This window comes from Gallinula chloropus, assembly GCF_964237585.1.
Source record: "Gallinula chloropus genome assembly, chromosome: Z".
NCBI lineage: Eukaryota > Metazoa > Chordata > Aves > Gruiformes > Rallidae > Gallinula > Gallinula chloropus.
In genome coordinates this window covers 35,120,343-35,137,774 of record NC_140089.1, presented here as the reverse complement: position 1 = coordinate 35,137,774, position 17,432 = coordinate 35,120,343, and the positions used below count along the sequence as shown (strand labels likewise).

Here is a 17,432-nt window from a genome sequence, read left to right as displayed (position 1 = left end):
GCTTTGCTCCCACTAACAAAATATTTTTAGTAACTGTAGTAACTAAATGAAAACTACTGATACTAAATTCTCCAATCCCTGTACCATCGGAGTACTGCTTGCACATTTAGGTACAGCTAATGATGTGGAACTCAGTTCTAATTGTGATTTTAAAATGTGGAAACTAGTTAGACTAAAAGTAACCTTTTCTATAATTCAACTGTTTCTCATCCCTGAATTCCCTTTCAAGCGAAGAGGTGGTAGATCTTTGAACCAGGAGTGATTATATTAAAAGCTGACTAAGCCTCCTGCAGATACAAAGACAGCAGCATGTACCAAGTTAACTGTTAACATTAGCCATGTGAGTGCCCTTCAGGAAAGCTCTTACTTTGAGCCCTAGTATGAAAAGATAGGTGTTACTGCCTAACTCATTGCATGCTTAGTAACTGTCTTCTAAATACGAGAGTAATCATTTTCAGGGTTTTTTTTTAAATTTGTTTTAAGCTGGCAGTTACACTTCCTTTTTAATTAATCTCTAGGGGAAAAAATGGAAAGTGGCTTAATAAGCTGTAAACTGTTTTGACTTTTTAAATGACTAATGCTCTTGCTCTGCGTGCATCCTGAGGATTGTCATTCTAATAGTGAATATTCCGGTACATCTCAGGTTTTTCATTTCAGTATTCTTGTTCTTTGTTTCTGTTGCAGCTGCAAGTAGCTGATTAGAAGAACTACTTAAAGCTGCTAATAACTTCCTTTTGGACAGTATATCCCCACTGTACTGGAACAGTTTCATGGGCAGCTAGACACCAAGCCCAAGATGCATCAGCTGTTGCTGAAATTCAAAACACTTTCCTACCTTCCCCCCACCCCCATAAAAAAAGTTTGAAATAGTAGTGAGAAGATAACTTCAAAAAATGCTATAAGTTGGGAAAAGTTATCTTTAAAGTACCTAATCAGCAATACAGTGGTGGTTCTCCTTGCAGTGTGACACTTGTCTGTGTAACAACGAATACAGTATGTTTTCATTTCCTTTTTTCATTTAGAAGTGAACTGTGTACAGTGGGTGTTAAATCCATAGTAATTTCACTGAAGTTGTGTTACTTTATTCTGTTCCAGGATAAATTAAAGCATATGCTCATCTGAGGTGTTAAAATGCTTGAAGTTTGTCAATTGTAGGAAACCGTATGCGGAGGTAGGGCAAAAAAAAAAAGAGATTGCCAAAGTAAGACTGAGTCAGAAGAAGAACGTGAGTCAGAGAGTGTGAGTCAGCATGGCTCACCAAACTGTTCATCAGTCTGGTGAGCTGCTGTACAAATTGGTTTGTGATATTTAGGGAGGAGAGGAGCTTTTTTTTCCTGCCTAGTATTATTCCTTGTCTGCCAGTAAGTATAGCCAAGTTGCATCTGAGTCAGTATGCTCCTGACTATTCTGGTATCAAGCTATAAATCTGAGTTGGAGTCGTTCCTTCTGGTTATGCTCTTCTGCTGTAGGATCTAGGAAAACAGTAGAAAATAAATGTGAAGAGTAATTAAACAGGAGTGAGACTCTGTGATAGAGGATATGATTCACTTAAGAGAAGTAAGAGTCTGAGAGTGCTGTTTTGTATCTGAAGTGGCAGAATATTTCATAAGCTTGCTTGGTATAAGGAAAAGCAAATGTCTTGGTGTAAGGAATACTGTTTGCACTGTCTGCAGGATTTGGTCATGCATAAAGGCAGCAGCATGGGAAATAGTCTCTAACACAGGAAAGGAAAAGAACGCAACAGCAACATGCTGGAGAGATTTGCTACTTGCCCATTTAATAAGAAAAGGTAGTCAGGCCTCTTTTGTTTTAAGGAACTTTGTTTATAGGATTGCTTTACAAATATTGGTATGTACTTGGTGATGTATGAGGTTGTGGTTATGATGGTGTTCAGGAGCCTGATGGCTAACATCCCTCTCTGATAACAACTAAAAAGCCAGCATGCAAAATAAGACCGGAAGGAAGTTCCAGTGGTTGCTGATTGCAGGGTAGATTTGCAGCATGAAAATACAGAAAATGTGTTTCTTACCACCAAGAGGAGGCCTAGTGAAGCAGTAGAAACAGGTCATTACCCTTACATCTTGATCCTTGCACTCAGAAAAATGGTGCAGCAGTGGGGTACTTCAATACTTCAAGCTATTTATTTGCTGTTATTTTTCACATGAAGTGGTAGGAAACTTTCTTACTCTTTCTAGGCTGAACCCAAATATTTTACAACTAAATGAATATAAAGTACTCATCAGTTGTTAAATTACCTGCTGTTATGAATGGTACCCCTTCCTTCAGATTATTTGATGAACTACGTGATTATTCATCTCTCTTGTGGTTCTTTTCATTCTCTTATTTCAGGTGACAGACTGCAGTTTGTCCATACTGTGAGTAGCAGGTCATTGACCTGTGTTGGGTTTTTCTGGTCCATTAGTTCACAGAGATCATGGCACACCTCGAAGTTAGCAAACGTGCTGTGAGGGGAGAGGACCAGAAGGTTCATCCATCCTCAGCAGTTCTGAAGATTTCCCCCACGCACACTTACTAGGGCCACACATAGGGATTTGTGTGGGAAAACATCTGGAACAGGGTGCTGCATCACTTCCTCTCCCAAAATAGTTGTGAAGTGCAAGTATTGCAAAGCAAAAACTCATTCTTGTCATCTAGCAAATCTAAATTTTGATTATGGCATTTTTTTAGACAGTTACTACAAATTTGGTATTTTGAAAAGTAAAGAATCCCCCATTTTTTCTCTCATGATAAATTATTTGAAAACACGTAGCCTTTTTTCCTAGTGGGAAGGGCAGTGTGTAATATAACTAGGTATGGACTGAGTGAAACACAATTTTGTGTTTTTAAAAAAAAAAAGTGAAAGCCATATAGAAGCACAGAGGTGGTGATGGTGTGTTATTGAGGGACTAACTTGGGTCATTGCTTGTGTACCAGTAAAAAAAAAAAAAGGCCTGTAAATCTCTGGGTAAAAATTAAATCTTCGTAAATTATTTGTTAGCAGGTGGTGTTCATGGAATTAGTTAATAAAATGGTGTTTTGCAAAACTTCCAGTTGTTATAAGTCATATTTACTTTATTAGCACCATTCTTTGCAGGACATACTATTTAAAACATTTGAAGAGGACATGTAAATATGTACATTTCTCTACTGCTTGTGTGAATATTTTAATTTGGACTTCTGTTTACATATTTAGAGTCTCAATGCCCTAAAATATAATTGCTTTTTTCATATTAGTTTTGATAAACACTTCAATTTTGCCTTACTGAATAGGAGGTGTAGGATCCTAAGCATAACTATTTCTGATGGTGGTTGTTAACTGGAAACCTTTAACCAGTTGAGCAGAGAAGGTGTGAGGTGCTAAATACATTCTTTTGCCAAATAGATGGGATGCTTCATAATCTGTAGTATGTTGTTTTCTTGATCCAGACTCTGGAAAGAGTTTTACTTTGGGAGTATGAAAAGGTGTTAGCAGGCTGAGGCTTTGGCAGGTATCCAAACTAAATGCTCAGCCAGGTTATTTTGTTTTCTGGGTTTAGAAGAGCAAATGTGCAAAATACCAAATGAGCTTGCAGTTGGTTTTGGTAGGTTGCTTTGTTTCTTTTTCCTAAAATTGAGATGGTATGAATTTGCTGTGTGAGGAGATAAACGTATTCCCTGCATCCCACCTAAATAGCTTTCTTTGTCTGCAGGTTAATGTTTCATGAGGGAATGGTGGAAGGTGTCTGTTAGACTTATAAGAAAGTTTTCATTTTGGCCTGTAAATCTATGCAAGGCATGAACATGGTGATTTGCATTTACAATTTAATGTCTGATGTTCTAATTTTTCAAATGTTTGTTAAGTCTGAGAAGCGTAAAGTTCTCCGTTACTTACAGTGTGAATATCATCACAAAGATTAAAAGCTGTGTCCACTGAAACATGGAGAAAAAAGTTCTTAAATGCAACATGACCTACAGCATATTGCTGCTTTCAGATAAACATTAATCTGCTTCATATACTGCTTTCCTCTTCCCCTCACCAAGGAGGAGCTAAATGGAAATAATTATTAGGGCTGTTTGAGAGACAGAAGAGAAAGTGAAAGATCGAAGTGATTAAGCAGACTGTATTAAAGGGGGAATCTAAAAATTGTGCATGATCCTATTGAAAGCATAGTGAAAATGAGGTTTCATTTTGTAAATATCTTGGAACAAGGCCACTACTCTTTCTTCTTCCCCCTCTCAGTTTTTCATTGAGAGATGTGCTTCTAAAGGTTTTGGTGTAGTGCATGTAGTGGCGGAATCTTGAAGAATAAACCCATGGATTCACTCAGATAATACCTCTGTCTTTGAGAAACATTAATTACCATCTATCTTGCAAAGATTAATCACAGGGGCTTATGTACCAAAAGATTTAGGACTTTGAAAATTAAAAAAGACCCAACAAAACCACCAAAGAAACAACTTGATTTTTTTGTAGTTGATTCTTAACTCTTCAGTTGAAGTAGTCTCAAAGCTAAGTTTATAATAAAAGCACTGTGGTTATATTTAAATACACAGTGTAAAGATTTCTGAATAAAAATAAAAGACCATAATAGATTCCTATGGTTAACGGATCTGCTTGGTTTAAAAAAAAAAAAAAAAGTGTAGATAACAGATTAAGTAAGATTAACCAATGTAGCCTGAAATATAAATTCTACCTTTATGTTCTGGGTATTTCAGAGCAGTCTAGGATACGAAGAGTGATGTAAACAACAGCAAAATGCTGACTTTTTTTGGTCTCAAGATACTGCTCTTAATCTGAAGGACTTTTGTTTGTTACTGGGAATTGTGTATTGACACAAAAACCTAAGTAAACTTGCTGCACAGTAACTTCCCTGAAACACTTTCAAGGGAATTGGAGGGCAATTGAGATATCTTTTTAAATAATATTTAAATGAGAGAATATAAACCGATAATGGCAACAGGGCAGTATGTTACTGGTGACAGGCCATCAATGAAGAGAACCCGAACACAGTTTGCAGTTGTGATACAGTACTAAATGGTACAGGCTGATAAGGACTTTGGTACCTGTACCTATACCCTGGGGTGTGATGGGCTGGCAGGAACCCTATCCTACAAACATGGGAAAAGAGGTGTCTGCTTTGCTGGTAAGGCTTGTTCTGGTTGGCCTGGATCATCACTGTGCCCTTTCTCTGCTGGTGTGAAGAGTGTTGCTTTTGCTGGGCAGCTGGGGACCAGGGCTGTAGTTTACATTGAGAGTATGACCTTTCTTGCCGTGTGTAGCCGAAGGATGTGGAAGCATATTGTTGCGGTTTTGTGAGGCTGTGCTGCTGAGACGGTTTCTTTAAGCAGCAGTTACAGTTTTCTGCCAGCCTAAACTATAAGCAACGAGCAATTCAAGGCCAAAGTCGCAGCCTGAGAGACAGTCATGGCGCCTCTGAGAGTCACATGTAGGAGAAAACAACCCAGAAGCAGCTGCATTTTGCCACCGGAGAAGGGAGCGAGAAGATGTAACGAGCTGTGCAGACACCAAGGCCGGGAAAGGGCGGGGGAGGAGGCGGCCCAGGTGCCGGAGAGAAAGATGCCCCTGCAGCCTGTGGAGAAACCCATGGAAAAGGCCGAGACCCCACCTGCAGCCCGTGGAGGGGCTCCACGCTGGATGGAGCAGGTGGAGATACTGAGAAGACACGGTGACCCTACGTTGGAACAAGCCCCTGGCAGCACTTGCAGCCATGAGGAGAATCAGAGACACAGAGCTGAGGGAGAGTTTTGCGTTGGAACAGGTTTGCTGGGGGAGGCTTGGAGTCCTGTGGAGGACTGGGACTGAGAGACACAGTGATAAAGAGATAAAGCCCTGTGGGAAAGGATTCACGTTGGAGAAGTTCATGGAGGCCTGTCTCCCATGGGTGAGACCCCACGGTGCAGCAGGGGGAGGGTGTGGAATGAATGCCCTCCCCCCAGCCCTGGCCGAGAAGGAAACCAACTTGCAGGGGACTGAATGAAGCCCCCATCTCCCAGTCCCTCTCCCCCTGTGCTGCTGTTGGGGGGAAGAAGAGAATGAAATTATGATTAGAGTGAAGTCTGCTAAGAAGGAGCAGGGGAGGAGGTTAGAGGTGTTTTAGGATCTGGAAAAGGAAAACAGCTCATGAAGAAGTAACCAAGAACCCCATTTTCCCCAGTCCCTGCCCCCCCTGTGCTGTGCGCGGGGGGAAGAAGGGAGCAAGATCATGGCTAAAGTCCGCTAAGAAGGGAGTGGTGGGGGGAAAGTTAAGATCTGGTTGCATTTGGTTTAAGATCTGGTCATGCTTCTGACTCCAGTTTTTCACTGTTCTTTGTAGTGTAGTGTAATAAATTATGTAGTTTCCCTCTGTTTTGCCCATGTCATTGCTGACAGAATGATCTCTCCCTGTCCTTATTTTGTCTCCTGAGCCTCTTCATATATATATTTTCTTCCCTGTCCAACGAAGAAGGAGAGTAATGGACTGGTGGGTGTCTGGCCTCCAGCCTGGGCTAAAGCACCACACATTTCCAGTGGCTAAAGGTAGCAGTTGAAGCAGAGCTGTAAATGCTTCAAATTTTAAGAACTTTTGCTTTATAAAATGACATAAATCTTAAAATTGTGTATATAATAATAAAGTTGAATCCCGGTATGAAAGAAAATAAAGGTATTGAAATTGCATTTAAAATTGTTGGTAACAGTCTAATGGTAAAACTGACAGATTTTCAACTGTTGAGTAGCTCCCTACTTCATTTTGTAGGATGAGATTTGCCTTTCATTATGTTCAGTAATAAATATCAGGTAGTTACCAAGTGAGTTAAAGATTTTATTTATCTACAGAACAGGAATTTTTCAAGTACTGCCACTAACAAATAACAGAAAAGAAAGGTGAAAAAGTGTTTTGGGATATACTCTAGGCTTGTCCCAGTTTTCTGCCCCAGACAGCATACAAAAAGCAGAGCCAAAGTTTTTAAAGCTTTTGGATGATAGAAAGAGGAGGAGACTAGGGGAACTTGATGATAAAAGCATATCCATATTTTCACATGTCCCTTTTTCTTGGTTGTTTGGTTTCTGTTGTTTTGGGGGAGTTGTTTGTTTGTGTGTGTGTTACTGTCAGATTTAGAGCATCTGCAGTCCTCTGTCATTTCTCTTCTTAAATTCTTCCTTCAGGGTGGTTCTCTTCTGGTCAGCACTTAAATATTTTATCTCATTGACATGATCTGTTGCTTACCACTGCTTAACCTTACTGGGATAAAGCCCATTATAGAGCCTAAACCTGTTGTTTTAAAGCTGTGGACAGATCATCTTTTCCAGATCCAGCCTCTAACTGTTCCTCACTACTGTGAATGTCCACTTTGTCACCAGTTCTGCTCATGGAGCAATTTCTGAGTGCTCCAGAGTCTTTCACGCAAAACTGGTAGAGATAGAAGTTTTGTTAGGTGGCTTTCTCTTAATTAAGTGCAAGTGATTTTACTTGAAGTGAATTGGGAAAAAGAAAAGCTTTTGGCATAGCTGCAGGCTTCTGACAGGACCATTTTTGGCTTAGCTGTTTGCAGAGCGAGCATTTGTTTACTGCTTTCTTGGATTGAAATATTGTTTTGTCATTTCACTTGAGAAATCTGAGTATGGAGTGTGAAATAGAGTTTGTACTGATAGGGATAATTGAGAGCTTGGACAAAGTGATAAGTTTTGAGTGTTTGTGTTATGTAAGTAGCAGTGACAATGACTGCATTGTGTATTGACTGTTTAGTAAAAGGAGGGCAAAGCCATGAGCATCACTTAAAGAAGCAAGGAGGGCACATCCCTGTAGCATGGATGAAATGTTAAGCATGTGACTTCTTTTTGTAAAAATGAATAACAAAATTGCTGCAAAAGACATGGGGTGAGGTGTGTGTGGGGGTTGGATTTTAATTGTTTATTTCCAGTTTGAGTAAACTAAGAAATTCTTTTTGTTTATTTTTTTTCAGGGCATCCAAGATGGATCTCAAGTGCGCTCTGGAAGAATGTTCAATGGCACTGAACTTATTTCTAAACAATAAGTTCTCTGAAGCCCTGGAACTACTTCGTCCATGGTGAGGTCCTGCTATTTGCTGAAGTTACTGCAAGCAGATAGTGAAAATCATAAAGCATGCCATCTAGTAGCCAAAAGTTAAAGGCTTACCTTTAAAGCTCACCTTTTGATTGACTAATTCTGCCTGTTCCTGTTGCCTTTGCTCCAGTGAGAAGAAAAGCATGGCAGTGCAGATGTAGGGAACTAAAGAATACCAAAAGGTTTGTAGGATAAACCTAGCTTAGCTGTGGCTGTGTGGGGAGGCAATCTGGATGGCTGCTCTTTAGGACTGGGACCTGAACTGCACTTCCTGTTCTTCCGCTGTCTGTCTCAGAGTCATGTGATGTTGAGGGATGTGTCAGTGAGAGGGATCTGTAGCTTGTTGCGCTAGAGTTAAGGTGAAGTTCTCACTCCACAGTTTGGCAACAGTAAAACTGGATTAAGCATGATGGGTGGTTGAAGTTAGGTTGGTAGTATGGACAGGTGGAGGAACAGTTAAATGAAACCTTGGGAGGATGATACAGCTTTAAAATGTTTGCTTTTAGTGGTATGGAGAGCTCAAGTGTAAAGGAGGTAGGCAGGAATAACATCATTTCAAACTAACTCTACTTAACACCCAAGCTCTTTCTCACGAGGGTTATACAGTGTTATTTGCAATACAGCAGTACTTCGAGATGACCCACCTCCATGTATATGTATCCTAAAACTATTTTGGGTAATAATGCAAAATAGTAAGTTATACATTGAAGGTATATATTTAATTAAGTGTTGTAAAGCAAACGATGCCCCCCCCCCCCCCCCAAAACCTTGTTTCATACAGTAGTGTTTTTATGTGCAGTGAAGTGTTTTAGTTTGTTTGCAAGGAAGAAGAAAAATAATTATGAATTCTGTGATTTTGATGCTTGAGTCTGTGGCAGCTAGTAGACTTTCAACTTACTATTATATAGCATATTCAACTAATCTGCAAAGGAGGATCAAGTCTAGCAAGAAAACAAAAAGCCTTTAAAAAAACAAAAGCCCCACAATTGTTGTACTGAAAAATAATCTTCTAATGAAAGTTAAATTTAAGTCTTTAAAGAATGTAAGAATTTTAAGGAAAGTGTTGATGTACTTTTGTAAAAAAAATCACTTAGTCTAAGAGTCTACATACCTTGATTCTGCCAGGGTTTCCTGTCTTCGAACGTGTATTTGGCAAGTGGCTTCTTGATTTAGGGGAAAGAAATGGGAGAGGATCCAACAGAGGGCTATCAGCATGGCTAGAGGACTAGAACATATGACTAATTAAGACTTAGGAGAGCTGGGTTTGTTTTATGTTGTCAAAATAGACTTAACAGGCTCAAACTGGGTATTAGGACAAAGCAGATCAATAGTACACTGCCAGAGGGGTATGCAGTCTTCATTTTCTTGAACATCTTGAAGCTTGCTTAGACAAAACCTGAGTTTGTCTGACATAGCATTGGCAATCTTGCTCTGGCAACTGGTATATTTGAGTATATAACCTCCCATGGCTACTTTCCAACAACTTTTTAAATTGTTCTGTAATTATGTTGTCAAAGCCAGACAGGTTCAATGTAGACATCTATGCAAGACTGAGCATGTGTGTACTGTCTTTTCTATGACACAAACACAGACTTTTGTGTCTTTGGATGAAGTAGCAGTGTTAGAAGGCCTTCTGGTAAGTAAAAGCAGATGAACAAGTATTCATCTCAAAGCTTAATTAGTGAAATTAAATAGATATAGCAACGGACTATAAATGGGAAATAATTAAGTGACGATATTTGCGTAACCCAGTTTGGATATTTTCTGGAACTTGCTGTGACAGTGTTATGTAGAGGCAGACACATAGCATCCAGTGGAAGATGGTACTTACTAGGTTGTGTTTTCATGTCCATTACTTTCCTGCTTTATTCTGTCTCATCACAAATTAATGCAAGTGTTTCAGCATCTGATTTTGTATTGTAATTTGAAGTTTTGATTAAATGCACAAGATTTGTATGTTTGTCCTAGGTCTAAAGATAGCATGTACCATGCCCTTGGGTACAGCACTATTTTAGTTATGCAAGCTGCTATGACCTTTGAACAGCAGGATATACAAATGGGAATTTCTACAATGAAAGAAGCTTTGCAAACCTGCCAAAGGTAAGCCCAGGCAATGAACAGATGTGAAGTACTTCATCCACCAAGTGTTTTGAATCTGTGACTTTTTGTTTTCCATGGGGATCAATTTAAAAGCCACATACTCCGAATTTTCCTTTTCATCATGAAAACACTCGTAACAGTTGTTTTCAAAGGTAGATCCAGTAGTCTAATAGGATTAAGGTTGTACAGAGGTTTCATCTAAAATCAGAGCTTATTGTCACAAATGTATGTGTTTTACCTTGCCTTTAAAATTAAAGAGCTATTATTCCTATTAACAACTACTGTTGTTTAGTATGCCTAAAAATTTAATACCTCTTTGTACTTGATTTCAATCAGGACCTCTGTCTCTGCAGGATACAGATACTTTTGTGCATAAGTACTCTGGTCTAGTCTGTCACGAAACTCATAAAAATGCAAGGTAAAGGCAATCAAACACTCTAGGGTGAAGAACTGCCAGAACTACATGTGCCTTGATGATATTTTTTGTATCCATTGTTTTAACCCGTAGTGTCAAAATCTCATTGTCAGGACCCAGTGATTTTTTCAGAGTGCAGTAAACAAATGATAAGCTAATGCTCAGTATCTTTATAATTAGTGGCTTTCTGGATTACAAAATACATTCCTTTTCTGAATGTAGATTTGTGTCTTTAGTTTCATCGTAAAGCTGAGTTGTCTGTAAATAGTAACAAATTTGCTTTTGGAATGATGTACTAAAATACACTGGCAATTTATAACATGGGCACTTGAGATGTTGAAAGCAAAATATGTTTTGCTTTCCGTTTTGGCATAAAATGCCATAAAACACTGAAATATTTATGTTTTCATTTTATGTTGAAAGCACAGCTTCTTTTGATTTTTCATTCTAATGCCAAATGCAAGTTTAAGAAGTGGAAAAAAGTAAATGAAACTTTGAAGTCCAGTTCAGGTGTCTTGTCTAGCATCAGAGACACCTCTGTAGCTGGCGGGTGGGAAGTGGGGTGGAAGCTGTTGTACACTGACAGTAGGTTAAATGCATGTTTGTAACATCAATCAAGGTTAGGTCCTCTGAGCCCAGATAAATGTGAGTGGTGCTGATTAGGCCACTCAAAGAGTTGCAGCTGTTGGCAAATAGTCACATTACCAAAAAACCCCAATTATCTATAAATTAGGGATTATCAATGGTTAAGATTTATTTATAATAAACTTCATGTTTGTGTTGAAATGTCACTCATTCTGTATGTGTTTATTTTCTTTGTATGATGGATTTAGATTCAGGAAAAGAAGCACAGTGGTGGAATCCTTGTCCAATCTAGTTTCTAAACAGTCAGTGGATCAGTTGAGTGAAGGTAAGTGGTTTATAATACAATTAAAATAAACTTCAGAATTGCTCAAAACCATGGTACCAAGTGTGTGCAAACGTGCTTACCTCAGTAACTTGACTAGTGTCTTACAGTAAAAAACAAACCAACCACCTGTATTGTGGTGTGGCTCTTCTGGGGTGTTTTTTTGTTGTTTGTTTTTAAATTTGAATGCAGAGTTTCTCAAAATGGAGGATTCATGCTAATTTTTCTTTTTGGCTCTGAGTATGCACAGATTACGAAAGGAATGACTTTCACAACACATTACAGGACTGAAGAGAGATTGAGAGATTTTTTTTTTTCTTTTCCTTTTTTTCTCTCCCCTTTTTTTTTTTTTTTAAATTTTTTCCTTAAATTTAGGACAGCTCCCAAAAGTTTAGGAATCATTGATGCTGTGGAATATGTCCTTAGCAGTTTAATTGGAATCTGAATATATTAACGAGTTTTGTGCTTGTCTGTTTTGCCTTAAGGTATTTTGGGAAATGGTATCAGTACATTGTTCATGGCTCTGAAAATGCTGATCTCCTATTTCCGTTCGGGCAGAATCAAGTATGCATTCTTTTCCTAACCTGACACCAAAGAACCCTCTTTATTGCTGGGCACATCAAATTCACCACACGTGCACTGGACATGCAGCAGCCTTGTGCATGGGGCTGGTCTTGGAGCATGGGTGGGTGCAGAGTAACTCATCTCATGTGTGTTACGCCAAACGTACGTTACTGCTGCATGAGGACAGAAAGTGGTCCTGGGGCTTTTGTTTTGTTGAGCATGACTTGGTGAAAACCTGTTTACAACTTCTTACTGGACTTAGGAGCGAAGCCTGAGCCACAGTGAGTGTTGCCATTCTTATGTGAAAGTTTTTCTTGAGAGGTAGAAGGAGAGTTGGAAAACCTACTTGCTGTAGGCTGATATTTAAAATGAGGATAAATGGAAAAGTACAGGAGATCATCCACCAGAATGACAAGTAGCTTTTTTGTTAGGCTGCAGTCAGCTCTGGGAAGATCAAAGTTTTTGTCTGAGAAGAAGCGAAATAGAAGAATTCTATTGGCGTCTGTGGGTTACAGCCATTATTCAGCAGTTATCAAAGCAGCAAAGGCAGAATCTTGCCTTTTTTTTTTCCTCTCCTTTTCTTGGTAATAGTTATTTGTTCCATTGACTCCCAGAGATAATATTGATTATAATTTGCTGACAGTAAATAAGTTTTCTTTCTTATATAGAGGAAATGCATGCTGAAATCTGCTATGCTGAATGCTTATTACAGAAAGCAGCTCTCACCTTTGTACAGGTAATTCAACTGTTTATCTTGTATCTCTGTGTAGCAGCTTAATGGAGAGACGTTAGTACTTGTAAAATACAATTCCCACAATAGATAATGGTATTTAAAACCCAAAGCTTTTCTTAGTGAATGAATGTTATTTCAAATATTCTAAGTACAGTAAGTGCTGTACTACCCAACAAAATCCTGTTTATGTGAATAACCAAATATGTTACTAATACCCAGGAACAAAAAAACTTAAGCTATATTGCAGCCTTATACAGATGGTATGTTTAAGTGACTTCCATCACATCTGTGTCCAGCACTTGTTTAAAATGTTGTTCAAATATGAGGAAATGACTTGTTTGAAAATGCAAGTCATCTTGGGTATGAAAAGGGTAGGATATTTCCCAGCTAACACAATTTCAACTGATGTGTCTCCAATTCAGTATCACTTTCCAAATACTTTTGATGCAGTGTCAAGAACCATATATTAATGAATGATTATAAAATTAACTTAGTTTTGCTAACTTAACAGTTCAGTTCACAGAAAGATCTGTTTGATAGTGTCTGGTGCATCTTGTTTAGCTTGTGGTTCAGAAACTTCATTCCTAAAGTTTCTTCAAATAGGATTTGAAAACTGATGACTGAAAACAGGAGTTGTTAGCCGTATTTCTTTTACATATGTGAGCGTTTTACAGATGTTTAATGAAAGTGTTTTAGATAATCCCTTCAGATATAAATTGTGAGGGAGAAGTGAGGCACTGAGATCACAAGTAACCATTCAGAAAGTGGTATCAAGAATGCTTATAATAAAACACTTGTGTTTGGGTGTTGGGTCTTGCAGAAAAACACTTGACATCCTTTGAAATGGTGACCCTCTTACGGAAGTCAGAATTTCTTCTGCTTGATGATTCTGAGCCTTTTTTCTGATGATGATTTTCCACACCATATATGCTGTCCCTGAGTATTTAAATGTGCATTTTAGAAACACCTGCACATTGTCCCCTTTTGTGTGAATTCTAAGAGAAAAGGTTCTGTCCTGTTGAACTGTTAACCGTGTTGCTTTTCAGGAATTAGTTTCTGATGGCTAGTCCATCTGTTTTTCTAGGGGCAGATAAGCACACGTGTTGGGTAGTACGTGTGTCTGCTGTCTTCTGTCAGGAGTGGGTCTTCACCTGGTCAGGGGGTTCTTCGGTTTCTCTTCTGCCAGGTCCCGGGATCGCTTGCGTGTGTCAGAATCAGGTTCTAAACTTTATATGAAGTTCCTTCAGCACCATCTGGTGGAGAGTTTCCATGCTTCATCCACATGCGTTGGAAATTCTCTTAGAACTAACTGACCCTCTCTCTCTTCCGCCCCTCTCTTTAAGTTCTAAAATTTGTAACGTGCACCAGAGAAATGTTTCCCTGACAACTTAAAGCAAGTGTTAACTTCAGGCTTAGAGAAGAGTCTAGTAATTGAAAGACATTTACAATATTTCCAAGTACTGTTAAGTTAGAAATAAAAGTAAATGTAGCTGGCAAGTTTTAAAGTATGCACTGTATGTTATAGCTGAGTGCACTTTTTTGTACTTTTTTTTTCTTCCAGGATGAAAACATGATCAACTTTATCAAAGGAGGCCTCAAGATTAGGACAAGTTACCAAATATACAAGTAAGCCATTAGAAGACATTTAGAGTCAATGTTGTAGTATAAGCAGGTGCAGTTGCATTAATGCCTCCAAAACAAAAATAACTATTTTTATAACAACCATAATTATAATAAATTCATATAATTTCTAAGTCATGTTTCCCCTTCCCTCCTTTTTTTTCCCTGCATCAAAAGAGAATGTCATCAGGTGCTACAGATGACTCAGGGGAACAAAAGCAAAAATGAAACTTACTACCAGTTTGAAGGTGGAGTAAAACTTGGAATCGGAGCATTCAACTTGGTATGACTCTTTCAGACTACAGAAAGACCCTTGGGATAATTTTGTAGGACTCTCTTTGCAGATACTGTAATCCTGTCTTTAAAATTACACATGCGTAAAATGGAGATACAGACTTCGAAAGGTTTATGAAATAGAACATCAGTGGCTTTTTGCATGCATGCCTTCTAGGATCTTTCTACTAACTTATTCTGCATTGTGTTTAATTCTCTGGGCTAATTTATGTATTTCTCAAGAGGAAAAGCAGCTACTTTTACCTGAATGTGGCAGGAGTTTTTAAAGCATTTATGCTGTTTGTTACAAGACACCTGGAGCAGCTGCTTTTACTCTAATACAGAAGCATAGAACATTAGGAGTTGGAAGGGACCTAGAAAGATTATCTAGTCCAACCCCCCTGCCAGAGCAGGATCACCTAGACTAAATCACACAGGAACACATCCAGGCGGGTTTGAATGTCTCCAGAGGAGACTCCACAGCCTCTCTGGGCAGCCTGTTCCAGTGCTTCATCACCCTCACAGTAAAAAAGTTCCTCCTTATATTCACATGGAACTTCCTATGCTCCAGCTTGCACCTGTTGCCCCTTGTCCTATCACTGGCCATCACTGAGAAGAACCTGGCTTTATCCTCCTGACTCTCACTCTGTACATATTTATAAACCCCTGTGCATGCTGTTCTTTTGCTTCAATGGCATACTTTAGAGTGGCATCGATGATCACAAATTCAGAAGAGTGAGCAGTAATTTACTGTGTGCAAAAGAAAACTGGGTACATCCTTTAGCTGCTTTCTTTACAGTGTACTGCAGTTGACTTTCCATATCTTGAAAACAGTGAGAGTTGATTTCTGCAGGCATGTTAATTTCTGTGTCATTCCAGATTAGATCTGGCCAGTTCTGATTATGGTCAGAAAACCTCACATCTGTCTGTACCTGACAGTCCTTAAAAGCCAAGTAGCTACTAGTTGTGTGTGTTCATAAGTGCTCTGACACTTTCTGTTCTTAGTGAAGTCTCCTTGGTAGGAGGTTTAACAGAGAATAAATCTCTGCTGGGCAGAATTCATTAGGGTGAACGGAGCTTTAAAAAACTGACATTCAAATAGACCTTCTTGTAATGCTGCTTGGAAAGGTGGTTGCGTTCTTTGTAAGTTTTCTGTTGTATAAGGTGTGGGGAATGCAGTTACAAAGGGAAGAAAAAGTGTGTGCAGTAGAGGATGAAAGGTTGATAGCAATAGTTAGTATTTCTAAAACATGTATGCTTGCTGGTCTGCTAATTCAGTGCTCACACAATAGGAATCTGTAGAACTTTTTGTGATACCATTGTGTCTCATAATTTGGAGTAAAGAAAGATGACAATTATAAATTTTAAGTACTACCAAAATAGATAATACTTTCATTCCAAATGACCCACAATTTTCAAACAATCTTTTCTGTCCTCAGCTGAGGACAGAAAAATCTGTCATTATCTGAAAGAAGCACAGCTGGACTTGGTCTAGATGTTTCTGTGCTGGATGAGCATCAAAAGGCTGAGTTTCTCTGAAGCTGCTGACTGATTGTATATTGTTGATCATGTGTGCCTGTTTAAAAGTTCTTCTGTGTTCTACTTTTTCACTGATGTTTAATGACATTTAACATAGCAGTTGGCTTTTTTGGCTTTATGATGGTTCATAATGGGTTTATAGTAGCTTCACTTTTTAAAAATGTGTGTAACCTTGGCGTTGGTTTTTTTTTAAATGTATTTCAGATGCTGTCGCTTTTACCAGGAAGGATCCTTCGACTTTTAGAGTTTATTGGATTTTCTGGGAATAGGGTACTGGATCTGATATTTGTTTTTGGTTTTGTTTTTTTTTTTTCAAATTAGTGTTTTCTTAGATAAAGACTGGATGGATTTAACATGATCTATTTCTCACTAAAAGTGTAATGATCTATCTTGTTTATCAGTATTTTAGTGTCACTAAAAAGATGTGTGAGCTAATGATGCAGGCATAAAAGCACATATAGTGATATCCTCATCTTGAACAACTGTGGGAAATGACCATTGTGCTTAAGAGGGGATTGCAATGCAATTGCACTTCAGATTGCAATTTTCTTTCTTTTTTGTGATCCATAAATGGAAAATATCAGCTTTCTTCTCTATCCTGTACAATAAGAAATGAACGTTCCACATAACAGTAACTGAGGGGAGAGTTACAATTGTACGTTTTTCCCATCCATGCTCCCAGCACATTTCTTTGGGAGAAAGACTTTCTGAATGTCGTCTGTCACTGTGGAATCTCAGTGCATCTTTCTTTTTTTTTTTTTTTTTCTCATGGATTAGGAAAGGATTTCTAATCACAGCCTTGTTTTTTTTAAACCTAGCCTTGTTTTGTAAGTATCTCACAGCCCTTTAAAACTTTTTGCCATTCATAAGAAATTAAACAAAAAGCTACCCAAAAATGCAACCCACAGACTTACACATAACTAAACTTCAAGTTATTGATGACACAGAGTCACCATATGGTCTTGATGCTGTTAATTTGTCCAGAAGTATTGTTCTGCTTATGTAGAGACCTGTCCATTCTTTTTCTTCCTGTGAAAGACCTGGTTCATGCTGAAGCTCTTCCATAGTATATATTTTTGCCCTGACTGAAAAGGCAATAAAAGCTGAAAGGATAAGAACAATTCTGGAGTATCACGCTTGTTTTTGTGAATGGTGTTTGAATTCTACAACTCATCCAGTTGCTAGGCAATTAAACTCCTGTTAAATTTATTTGAGGCA

The 17,432-nt window shown here is 38.5% G+C and overlaps 1 protein-coding gene across 1 annotated transcript in view; it reads left to right on the top strand.

The window, feature by feature from the left end:
• The window catches only part of TTC39B (tetratricopeptide repeat domain 39B), a gene marked incomplete at its 5' end in the record, with an annotated part of 72,185 nt that overhangs the window by 39,609 nt on the left and 15,144 nt on the right, over positions 1-17,432 (top strand). Inside the window, 7 exons of the mRNA XM_084277881.1 lie at positions 7,942-8,046; positions 10,032-10,163; positions 11,412-11,488; positions 12,718-12,785; positions 14,344-14,408; positions 14,580-14,685; positions 16,419-16,484. Of these exons, the coding sequence (XP_084134007.1) occupies positions 7,942-8,046; positions 10,032-10,163; positions 11,412-11,488; positions 12,718-12,785; positions 14,344-14,408; positions 14,580-14,685; positions 16,419-16,484 (619 nt within the window). The remainder of the gene's footprint in view (positions 1-7,941; positions 8,047-10,031; positions 10,164-11,411; positions 11,489-12,717; positions 12,786-14,343; positions 14,409-14,579; positions 14,686-16,418; positions 16,485-17,432) is intronic.